The 13013-nt window shown below is 39.7% G+C and overlaps 1 protein-coding gene across 1 annotated transcript in view; it reads left to right on the plus strand.

Moving 5' to 3' along the window:
* LOC122562075 (protein HEATR9-like) overlaps window positions 1-13013 on the plus strand; it is a 60972-nt gene that overhangs the window by 41858 nt on the left and 6101 nt on the right. Inside the window, 5 exon segments of the mRNA XM_088000522.1 lie at window positions 2864-3052; window positions 4211-4303; window positions 6970-7089; window positions 8851-8924; window positions 10977-11028. Of these exon segments, the coding sequence (XP_087856648.1) occupies window positions 2864-3052; window positions 4211-4303; window positions 6970-7089; window positions 8851-8924; window positions 10977-11028 (528 nt within the window).

A 13013-nucleotide genomic window follows, 5' to 3' on the forward strand; every position in this document is an offset into this window, starting at 1 on the left:
TTAACCATTGCTGAATCCTCTACTATTAACATCTTTAGGATTACCATAGCTCATAAACTGTACTGGGCCAGCCAAATTAATACTGTGGTTACAAGACCAGATCAGAGGCTATGAATTCATCAATGAGTGAGTCACATCCCAACTCCTCAAGACAGTCCAATATCTACTTTGGCACCTCATTCCACCACTTTCAGCCTTTTCATCACCAACTCACAGGTACAGCATTTTGTACCATCTACAAGAAAGCATTGCAGCAATTCACCCACACTCTCCAAACCTGTACCTTTAATATCCAAAAGAACAAGGGAAGTAATGCAGGGAAACACATACCTTACACTCCAAATCACACGCTGTCAGAAACACACTACCTTACACTCCAACCACACACTGTCCTGACTTGGAACTATATTGTTGTTCCTTCATTGTTGCATCAAAGTTCTGGAACTCCTATCCTGACAACACTGTTAGTAAACCTACATGAAGTGAACTGTAGTGCAATGGCACCTTACCACCAGCCTCTCCAGGGCAATGAGGGCATGTGCCCGAAACGTCGAATCTTCTGTTCCCTAGATGCTGCCTGACCTGCTGTGCTGTTCCAGCAATAAAGTTTCAGCATGTATTTACTGGCTTAGTCTGCAATGCTAACCTCCCATGAAAATATAAAATAACACTAAAACACCCCTTCAGAATTATGTGTTTCAAATCTCTCATTCTTCTAAACTCCAGAAAGTTCAGGCTCAGTTTACTCAGTATTTCATCTTAGGACAATCTTCTTATCCCAGGCATCAAACAGTGCACTGCCTCCAAAGCAAATAGTTATGCAGACTAAAACAATACATTGTAATCCAGGTATCCTCTCACCACAGGCATGTACAAATGCGGCAAGACTCCATTATTTTTGTAAAACAAAATACTTTGGATACTGGAAATCTAAAATAAAAACAAAAAGTGCTGGAGGAACTCAGCAGCTCTGGCAACATTTGAAGAGAAAGAGGCAGAGTTAACAAATTCATTCCAAAGATTCCTCTTTGGAACAAAAGACAATTCATATCAGACTCAAAATGCTAACTGTGCTTCTCTCTCGCTCTGTGTGCAGATGCTGCCAGAGCTGCTGAGTTTCTCCAGCATTTTCTGTTTTATTTTTAAGACTGACTTAGGTAGGTTCTGGATTAGTCAGAGAATTAAGAGTTTTGGGGGAAACAGAGGAAAGTGGACATGAGGAAGGTTGGAATAGTCATGATTCTGTTCAATGACAAATCCGGCTCAAGAGGCCGAATGGTCTTTTCGTTATGGTCTAAAAATGTAAATGTATTGACAAACAATTTTGATTATTCAGATATATATAGATAAAACTGAAAACTATGTGTTAGCTTTAAAACACTTTAGCAAGTAACAGTAAAATTCATGAAAAAAATGATGCTGTGGATGATTCCAAAATTATTCTGTGGAAACAAGCTTTTAGCATGGGAATGGGGTGCTTTCCTGCAACAGTGGTCGATGGTTGAATTCCCTTCACTGGAGATGGGGATAGATTCCAATTAATCCACTGTAGGAACCCTTGAGAAGTTGTAAAGATAACTTTCAGTGTGATTTCGCCTATACACGCTAGTGGAAGAAGTTGTGATAAAGTGAGAGAGAGAGAGAGCAATTGGTTGTTGCTCTTCAGTCACAGCAAATATCTTCAGTCACAGCAAACTCTCTCTCTCACTTCAAAATGTAAATGCCATAGCTGACTCTTAAACTGGGCCATGAAACCTTTCTCTGAAAGTTCTGAAAAGTATACAGTTCCATCCAAGCTCCCTGCTCCTTCCAGATGCAACATTGTTTTGCTTGTGCCTTTTTTTTCCTTAGCAAAGTGTCCTTTGTTTAAAAGTTCAGGATATATATATATATATATATATATATATACATATATATGGGTTCACATAATTTTTTAAAAAGTTGAATTAAATCTACTCATAACATATTGAATTCCAAATCCTATTATCTGTTTGCTTATGTCCAGTTGCAGTTGATTTGCTACACCTCCAAATTTTACACTGTATTCCAATTTGCAAATAATTAATACTTCACAATAAAGCAATGGTGCTCGCACTGACCTTGGGTGACATCACTGCCTGCTGTTCTCTGAATGAAAATCAACCATTGATCATATTGAACCCAATTTTCTATTCAAACTGAATCTAACTTTCCTGTTCAATGAGCCTCAATTTTATTAACCAGCCTTTTATGTAGTACATTGTCAAGTGCTTTCTTAAAATCCATATAATTAACATAACTCTTCATTTTTTCTCTGTTACTTCATCAAGGGGCGACATGATGGCTCAGTGGTTAGCACTACTGCCTCACAGCACCAGAGACCGAGGTTTGATTCTAGTCTTGGGCGACTGTCTGTGTGGAGTTTGCACATTCTCCCCGTGTCTGCGTGGGTTTCCTCCGGGTGCTCCGGTTTCCTCCCATATGTCAAAGATGTGTAGGTTAGGTGAATTGGCCATGCTAAATTGACCATAGTGTTAGGTACATTAGTCAGAGGTAAATGTCGGGGAATGGGTCTGGGTGGGTTACTCTTCAGAGGGTCGGTGTGGACTTGTTGGGCCATAGGGCCTGTTTCCATACTGTAGGGAATCTAATCTAATCAAAGAAGTCAATTTAACAAGCAGAGTCTGCCTTTGACAAATCCAAAATGATAATCCTTTACTAAGTCAAATTTCTCCAAGTGCCTGTTAATTTTCTAATTATTGTTTCTAAAATTTCACATGCCACTGATGTTAATCTGTGGTTACTGGGAAAGTCCTTACACTTTTCCTTGAACAAGGTGGCTGAATGAGATCCAACTGTGTCTCATGTCTCATTGTCCTTTCAGAGGTCTGAGATCAAAGCTAAGGAAAAATTGGTTTTCATGTTAAGATCATTCATGACAACACTGCGCTCCAAAGATATGGTTCCTGTGAATGCTACAGCCTGCCTGTGTTATCTCAACAAAAATGATGAAGAAGCAATTGACTATATAATGAGCTACCTTCAGGATGGCACCTCCTACCAGAAGGAACAGGTACAGGCCTCAGTTTGTTTCTTTTCGACCTCAAATTTTAGAGAGAACCAGCATTTCATCTGACTTTCACCCAGACTGGATGCAAGTTTGGAAAAGCATAGATTAACCTTTATATATATCCTGACTTTTGAAATGATACCTTACAATTTTAGTGACTAGAGCATAAAACTGGATCAATAATGTGTTTATTTGATAGTGACAATTGCAAACAAAAGAATTCTCTAAAACAGGAATACCTGAACAGAATTCTTGTGATTATGTATTCTGTTAATGAAGTTGACATCTGGCTGGTGTCATAGTGGCCATCAGCTATAGGTGAGTATCATCATCTGGATGTTTGGTGATTGGTTCCAGCAATTTGCAGATAGAACCCTATAGAGAAAGTCCATTTCCATTGGTTCAGCTTCTTATTTAATGGGTAGAATTTACCTTTCTTCATAGGTTGTAAATTGTTGATAGCAGCTGGGCTTGTTCTAACAAATCCCAATGGCTCCTCTACTCCCCTTGTCTAAGTAAAAGAAGATAAAATGTCTGCACTAGCAGGAGGGGTTGATAACAGGAAAACACACTGTTATGGAGGGGAGATGAAGAGAATTTTCTTTGACCAGCAAATGGTTCTGATCTGGAATGTACTGCCTGAAGTTGTGGTGTCAACGCAGTCAATATTGCCTTTCAAAAAAGCAATTGGATAAATATTTTAGAAGGTTTTTTTTATAGGACTATGGTGATAGATCTACTAATAAGACCGCACAGAAATGATGGAGCAAATGGCCTTCTTATGTATTATTTAATTCTATGAGGGAACCATCTGACCTACTGCCTCCTTGAATTGACAATTTGGCATAAAGGTCTATGCTGGCAGGATGCTAGTAAAACTTTTTTTATATCTATGGTAGTCAATTAAATGCTGGCTCACAAGTCACCAGATTTAATTGCATTTCTAAATTCGGCATGGTGGATTTAAAATTGCTTGCTTTGAGTTCAGTTGTAGCCTAGGAGAATACATCCTCTCTACCAGAAAGTCATCATGACACAATCTCATGAGATGGACTTCTTAAGTGGTCAAGAAACTTGGAGCAACATAGTTCTGCTAATTTTACTTGTATAAAGGAGAAAGTGAAGAAAAGTTAAGGATTTAGTCACATTTCCTTCCCACAGGCTCTGGAAGTGGTGGTCAGATTCCTCAGGATAAATAAACAATACCAGATCCAAAGTCTCCTGGAGCAGCTCCGAACCTCCCCTGTCTACAAGGTTTGTGGCAGACTTCATTGTTTTTCGTGTACCGTGGAAATGACCAACACAACCAGTTAAAATGAGGTTCATGTAAGTTTGAATTGGATCAAGAGACTGGTACAATCTTCGTGGCAGTACCCTCTTGATTAGACTCTCACATTTCAAGTGTTTATTATGTCCTGCTGCCCCTTCCTCCTTTCCCACTGCATTCTTTCCTTCCCCCCTCTCTCTCATCCCTGTTTTCTGTTTTGCCCCTTCCCCCTCTCTCTTGCCCCTTTCTTTCTGTTTTCTGTCTCTCTGCTCTTCTTCCTGCATTCTCCCCATCACCTTGCCCCTTCCTTCTCCCACCTGACTTGACCCTCTTCTCTTCGCACCCCCCAACCCACACCTTCTCTGTACACTCTCCTTGCCTTCTCACCTTCCCCCTTCTCTTTCCTGGCCCCTATATACTTCTGTTCCTCCCTCCACTGGCACTTTCTTCCTGCTAATGGCCTAGTTCAGCAGCATCCTTCCAGTAGCTCTGGCACTGTGAACAGGCCAGCTTGATCACAGAGGTGCTGGGATTGCTGTTCCATGGAATCCCAGGACCATTCGAAACACATTTAGAAGATTATCTTCCAATACCATGGGCGGTACGGTGGCACAGTGGTTAGCACTGCTGCCTCACAGCGCTAGAGACCCGGGTTCAATTCCCGCCTCAGGCGACTGACTGTGTGGAGTTTGCACGTTCTCCCTGTGTCTGCGTGGGTTTCCTCTGGGTGCTCCGGTTTCCTCCCACAGTCCAAAGATGTGCAGGTCAGGTGAATTGGCCATGCTAAATTGCCCTTAGTGTTAGGTAAGGGGTAAATGTAGGGGTATGGGCGGGTTGCGCTTTGGCGGGGCGGTGTGGACTTGTTGGGCCGAAGGGCTTGTTTCCACACTGTAAGTAATCTAATCTACCACAATCTAGACAGATTGTGAAAACATTCTGTCCAGACTAATGCCTTCAGAGCACATTACAAATACCTAAATTTGTCCCTTTTTTAGTGGGAGTTATTATCCACCATCAATTATTGCATACATTTATTCAATAATAATCAAATGGGCACTTGCTTTCTTGGTGAATGGTTGGGTTGACATGTGATTGTAGTCAGAAGTATGCAGAAATGAATGAGGTCCCATGCTTTGAGCAGATGATTTTCTCAGGAGGCTGATACTTTGCTGCCTGTTGTATTCAACTGTCAGGCCCTTCGATTGTAGCAAATTACAACAGGGTCCACCACCAACTTCTCAGGGCACCAAAACAATGAAAATTAATGACAGCCTTATCACCCTGAGACTGAATAGGAAAAGAGATGAAATGTCCAAATAGAAACAAAATCTATATAAGAAGCCAGAAGTACTTGACAAAGAAATATTTGATGGTTTGGGGAAAGGGATAGGAGATTCAACACAAGGAAATGGGCTGAATGGTCTCCTGTTTTGCTATAAAACATCTTAGATTTTGTGGCTTGGACTCCACTACTGTGCTTGTCAAGATTCCCAGCTGTTTTATCCACAGATCAGAAATGCTGATTTATATCCCAGGGAAAAGGCCATTTGGTGTGTCTGCAAGGTATTGCCTTGGTTCTCTACAGATTTGAGGCCTAACAAAAAGCTTCACAGGGAAACCACACCATCTGTTGTCTCAGCTGCTGTGAATTCCACTGAGGCTTTTCAAGGCATAAAGAACAAAATTACACATGGGAACCTTGAACCTCCCCAAGTACAACCCTTGACATAGATTCACCCACCCACAACTTCAAATACACCTGTTCCAATCTAGGAGGAGCATTGAATTACATCTCTAGAAGTAATTTTGTGATAATGTAAAGTATGTTGGCAGTCAAGTAAATCAGCAGAGATGTTAAATGGATTGCTCATTCATTTTCATTCCTTTCACACCCTCATGTAAAGCCTACATTGCACCTAATAAGTCATGTAAATGAGAGCAGAAAGTTACAAAGGGATATTGACTGAGTGAACAAAACTCTGGCCAATGGAGTTCACTGAAGGGAAATGAATGGTAGACCTCAGAAAGACGGATTAGCGTATTTCCTAAATGGTGAGAATGTGGAACTGTGGAGGAGCAGAGATTTAAGAATACAACTCAAAAAAATCACAAAATGCAAATATATAAAGAGGCTACTGGAACCTAGGTCAATGTTATATTAGAACTAGAATCTATGTTATGTTCCATTTGTACAGGGCTTCAGTTGGACCTATTTAGAGTGCTATGTGTAGCTCTAGGCACAGCAAAAGGAAATAACTTGGAAGGTTGAGAGTGCAGTGATATTAGGGCAAATAGGATTAGGTTATAAGAACAGGTTGTATAAATGAAGTTTTCTTTTACTTGTATTCTCTATAGAAGAAAAATAGAAGAAAATCTGGAACTCTGTCCCCTGAAAAGGCTACAGCTGATGAGGTCACATGGAATTTTGTGGGTAGATTTTTGTGGGATAACAGTATCAAAGGATATGTGGAAGTTGAGTGATCTGGATACAGATAATGGTGGAACAGATTTGATAGGGTGAAAGGTCTGTTTCTGTTCCTAGCACAGTGACTGAAACCAAATCTGGTACACTGCAAAAAGCTTTTGTCTGTTGAATTCCATTCTCAAATCTGACACTGTCTCTTAAATCCATTTCCACATTTAATTCTACCAGCACCGATTGAAGGCATTGGATTTATTAGCCTTTGTTGGATTGTCGCACATCACAAAGGCTGGCATGTACCAGGCTGTGCTCGAGGCACTGAAGCAGAAACTGTGGGATGACCCTGTTCTGGTAAGTAACTTGGAAAGCTTTGTACATGATTCCCCAATTCCTGAGTCTGTGATTACACAACATGGTATTGCACAGGGTGGGTCTGGAATCCTAGGTAATTGTAGTGGTAGGAGGTTTTATATTTTCACGTCACTCTGACAGGGCTATGGACAGGTTTCTTGTTCTTGATCAGAATCCAACTAGGAAAGAATGGAATTTGCATGCATAGGACTAAGCTTCTCTGTGAGATTTGCTGTACTTCAGTGTCCTGACATTCAGTGATGAATGTCTCCTGGTGTAGGAGAAAGAAACCTGGTATTTATGGAACTTTACCCTCGAAGTGCTGAACGGGCTGAAATCTTTCTCTCTTAAAATTAAACTTAACCACCCCACTCCTGATTCCAGACACCTTAGCAACAATTTGTGTTTGTATAGCACCCTTAATATGTTGGATTTGCCTCAAAGTTTTTTACAGGAATGTAACCAAACATAATTTGACACCAAGCCAAATAAGGGGTAATTCAGAATAGTTGAACAAAAGTAGAGATTTACAAAAAGGAAATTCAGAACTTGGGGCGTTGACAGGCTGAAGGAGCAATTCAAATTGAGGACGTACAGGAGATCTGAATAAGACGAGTGCCAATATCTTGAAAGAGTTGGTGCTATGACAAACTAAAGAGATAGGTATAGTGTGGCCATGGACAGATTTGTAAACAAAGATTTTTTTAAAAATCGAGGTGCTAGTCCACTGGGACCTCACGTAGGGGTGGGATGGATGCACAGGACTTAGTACAAGATATGGGATATGATAAGCAGAGTGGATGACCTCAATTAAAGAAGGATGTACTATCCAGGATTGTGTTGGAATAATTGCATCCGGAATTAATAAGGTCTAAGATGTGACTAAATGGAGATGTTTAAAATCTGAAACATTTCGAGAGAGTGGAAATAGTGAGTTTATTTCCACTTGTAGATGGAAACATAACTGAAGTTATCAATGTAAAATAGTCACCAAAAATCCAGCAGAGATTTCAAAATAACTTCTGTAGTCAGAGACTGGTGAGAATGTGGTACCTGTTACTGAGAGGAGTTGCTGAAGTGAATGGCGTAAACTTATGTCTGGGTAAATTACATAAATGTATGTGGGAGAAGGGATGACAGGGTTAAGATGATAGATTTAGATAGGAAAAATGGGAGGAAGTTCAAATGGAGCATAAACACCAGAATGGACTTGTTGGGATAAATGACTGTTGTGTGCCATATATTCTGTGTAATCCAATGAATTGGAGAATTATTTTTCCAGGAGACACAGAGCAGGGTTGTGGGGGTAGGGTAGGGATTGGAACATGACACAAAGAAGTGATCAGAGATGATTTTAGCAATGATTGACATGTTGAGAGTAGCAGGGCAAGCTGTAAATATAACATGGGAAGTTTACTTGTAGAGTCTACAATAAGATTAAAGAAGTGAAAGCTGAGGAGTTGAATTTGGATTCAGTAAGTCATTTGGTGTAGAGGCTGAGGGAGGCAAACTATGAAGATATCTCAGTGAGAAGATTTTATTTAATCGTATTTGGGAGGGTGATGATGAAAGGGGACTTAAAAGAAAGCTGAAAGGAATTTTCTGCTAAAATAGTTAATGTGGCAAATACTGCATCACTGACGGTCACAACTACAACTAGTTTCTGATTCCTATTGTACAACATTGGTTATATTGAAGACTGATAGAATCTGCTTTCTCTAGTGATGATGTACAATCTAACCCTTTCGTCCTGACCATCAGGCTGTGCGTCGACGGGCTGGCCTGGTTGTGAACTTGCTAGATATGAAGATGACAGTCTGGAAGGACATGGAACAGTGAGTTCGTAACTGACTCTCACAGTAAAATTGATCTTTGTTTTTGTCCCTTCTTAGCATGGGCTGTTTTCTGTCTGAATGGATTATTCACTTGTTGAATAGCTATTGAATACCTTGTTGAAGTTATCTTAGTTCCATCCCATTGAAAGTAGGAAAGTTCGACAGTGTGTAAACCATATGTTCTTCCAAAATACTACCCAGGTCACAAGGGTGAGAATTACTCTTAATTGCACCTCTTACTCCCCCACTGAATATGGCTGCCTTCTGTCACCTCCCCCCCCCACCACCATCCTTCCTACTTAGAACAGCTGATTTCTACTTTCCAGCAATTTCTATCGATACGCAGAACTGTTGTAAGTCTGCATACTGTTTGACTATGGCTCCACTGAAAAGCACAAAGCTGGTCTCAACTAACGTCCGCACATATAGTCACCAGTACTTTCAGTGATGATTAGATGATTTTGTTGCCTCAGTTGCAAATATGCCTATTATAGTAGCTGTAAGATTCGCACAGGCTATTTGCCAGGAACACAGGTCTGCTCAAGGCCAAAGAAGGAAAACAAATGAGCATCTATTTATAGTTAGTGGAATCTTTTTAATGCATCGTTGACTGCATCTTTTTGTTAATTCATGGGATGTGTGTGTCACTGGTAAGGCCAGCATTTGCATCCTATTTCTAAATTTCCCTTGAGAAGCTCATGGTGAGCCATCTCCTTGAACTGCTGAACTCCATCTGCTATAGGAATGCTCATAATGCTCTTAGATAGAGAGTTCCAGGATTTTGATCTAACTGTGAAGAAATGGTGATATAATTTTAAGCTGCAGATGTGGGTGTTGCTATGTACTTGATAGAAATCATGGGTTTGTAAAGTTGCCATCACAAGTGCATTGGCATGTTTCTAGGCATAGCTTTAAGATGGTACACACTGCTAGTATTGTATAATGGTTATAGAATAAATAAAGTGGTGATTGGGATACCTCACCCTTGTACTTCTGTATTTATGTATGGAATTTTTTAAAACAGATATGGTTATAGTGCTGGCTAGATCATTGTCAAGTACTTGTATAGCATAAATATTACTAGTTATTTTGATTTATCAGCTTAAGCCTGAATCTTTTCTAAGCCTTGCTGCGTGCTGGCATAGACTGTGTTTTTTTTTCACCTCTGAAGATTTGTGAATGGAACTAAACATTATGCAAACATTAGTGCATATCTCCATTCTGACCTTACAATGGAAGGTTGTGTCATTGATGAAGATGTTGAAGTTGGTTAGTCCTAGGATATAACCTGAAGAACTCCTACAACAATGTCCTGTGACCGAGGTGTCTCACCTCCAAACAATCTCAGCCATCTTTCCTCATGCTCAGAATAACTCCAATTATTGGAGTATTTTTCCCATGATGCCCAGTAACTTCAATCTTGTCAGAACTCCTTAATGTCACTCTTGATCAAACTTTGCCTGTTGTCTTGAATTTAGTTCTTTTATTCATGTTTGGATAAAGGGAGTATGCTGAAATATCCCCCACTTGCCTGGAGAAGTTCAACTCCAACAAAACTCGAGGAGCTCACCACCAACCAGGAAAATGCAGCCTGTTTGATCTGCACCCCTTTTTCTGACTTTTAAAATTCATTCCCCCCACCACCAGTGCACAATAACAACTATTCGCAAGAGATACAAGATGCATTGCAGCAACCTGCCAAAGTACCTTCAACAGCATCCAAAAAACATGCAAACTCTACCATCTAGAACAGGGCAGCAAATTAATGGGAACACCACCTGCAAGTCACACATCAGCTTGATTTGTAATTATATGAGCCTTCCTTCACTTTTGCTGGGTCTAAGTTCTGGAACTCCTTCCCTAATAGTGTTGTGGCTATATACTGCAGTGGTTCAAGAAGGTTACCAACCACCACCACCTCAAGGGCAGTTGTGGATGCTCAATAAATATGTGCCAGAGGTGTGCACATTCCAAAACAAAACCTCACCGAACACAGCCAATAAATATCACCCACTTTCCAGAAGACTGATATATTTTCTTTCTGTTTAACAGACAACTGAAAGATGATGATGCAGAGGTCAGAGGTAGTGCAATCATGTCACTGGTAAGATAACATCTTTTCAATATGTTGTTATTGGGATTGTAATAGTTTATGCAATGAAACATGAGAGGTGATGATGTTAGGATTATAATTTACAAAATCAGCATCAAAAATTCAGTTTAGTCCAACATGGGTTAGATACAGAGTCTCTTCACATTGTCTCATTAGATGTTCCCAGGCCAAATGCATCATAAGGGAGGTACAGAGTAGAACGCCCTCTACACTGTTGCATCAAATAGTCCTATAGCAGGTACAGCTCCGTGAACTGCTGCTTATAATGAAAGTTGCTACCATCATCCTCTAAGTGTAGGAAACCACATGGTCTAACTTGCCTGCTTGGTCTAGTGTGGTAAAGCAGAATATACCCTGGTTTAACTAGAAAAATCTCTTGAAATTAAAAAGATTGAGTTTATTGCATGTGTGCAGCTAGTTAGAGATAATAATGATATAATAGATGTTGTTAGAGAGACTTTGAGTAGGACCAGATTTTGGGTGTATTCAACTCTTCCCCCAGCTATTGTTTTCTCATAATTAGTATTATATATTTATGTATATAATTACATTTACCTCCAAGCCATCTCTCTTCAAATATCTGACTTTGTAAATTTAGATAAGCTGGAAATTTCACTGTTCTCCTGGAATGTGTTCTCTTTAGCCTTGAAAGACAATAAGTCTTCTGGGTTAAAAACCATTGAGTTTGAGGCTCTTCTTGAAAGTCTTTAGTGCCAAAGGGGTCATATGAAGGAACCACAAGAACATGATTCCATTACATTAGCTATTTCTCCATTGGGTTCATCCCAATTAATGAGTGGTGGATTTTTAACCTGTAATGGAATCATGTTCCTGTGGTTCCTTCATATGACCCCTTTGGCAGTAAAGATATACCACCTCTGCTTGTCTGCAGTTTCTTGGTTGACTGTACCATTTTTGTTTAGATACCTGATCCACATCTGCCACTGTTCTAAATGTGACAAGTATCACATGTGATAGTTCCTGTTGTAGTGCATGGGCTGTTGCATATGATAGGAATGCTCCTTAATATATACATCTTTGTGGTCCTATCGACATAAATGTGAAGTCTTTGATAGGATTGGGAGGTATGTTTTTGGGAGATTGAAGTACAGTGAATCTATAATTTAGCGGCACTATGTAGAGTCAGTATTCTTCTTCAAGAGTATTTTAACTGTCCTGAAAGCACACTCAATGTTCCCATTTGATTGGGGGGATGTCAGCAAGCTTGTGGCAGGTTCAAATCCAGAGCTAGCTGCGAATTTGCTGAAGCACCCATTAGTGAACTGTTTTCCATTGCCTAAAACAACTACTTCATGGATATCATGCATTTGAATTATTTCATGTAGACTCTGTATTTCCAATTTCTGCTGTCTACCCTAATCACCGCACTGTTTTCTCACATGTTATACTTGTAATTTTAATTAGGGGTTGATAGAATTTGTTGATCTTTGATGTCTGATGGTCTGTTTTAGGATTGAGCTATGTTGCTTTTGGACTTCAACTTCACTCATCACCTGCAAGTTTTTCTCTAGATTCAGGTCTTCTCTGGACTGTAATGAACCTATCAAAGACTGAACAGCATTTACAAAAGAAATCTTTCTCTTATAAATTCTGAAGTCACCATAGTTGCAGTTCTCCACTAATCTGTAGAGATCATTAGTGAAATCATCAATGGATTCCCCAGATGCTGAACTTTTTCAAGGATTTTACTAGTTCAGCAATTACCAGCTATAACATGACCAACTATACTCCCAGTTGTGTACAAGGATTGTGTATAACTTAATTGTTCAGCTTCTGATTCAGCAGAAAATTTGGCAGTCACTTTACATCTCCAAAATTGTTTTCTCCAAACATATTGAATTAGGTGTTCTATTCGGCTGACCTCTGAAACAAAATCTTCCTGGCAATATTATTTCTGACTTCATGTTTATGAATGAAATCATATATTTTATTTGCTTAATAATTTTTATTTTGTA

Source organism: Chiloscyllium plagiosum, unplaced genomic scaffold (genome assembly GCF_037043375.1).
Source record: "Chiloscyllium plagiosum isolate Xiang-an unplaced genomic scaffold, Cpla_swu_hap1 HiC_scaffold_25, whole genome shotgun sequence".
Lineage (NCBI taxonomy): Eukaryota > Metazoa > Chordata > Chondrichthyes > Orectolobiformes > Hemiscylliidae > Chiloscyllium > Chiloscyllium plagiosum.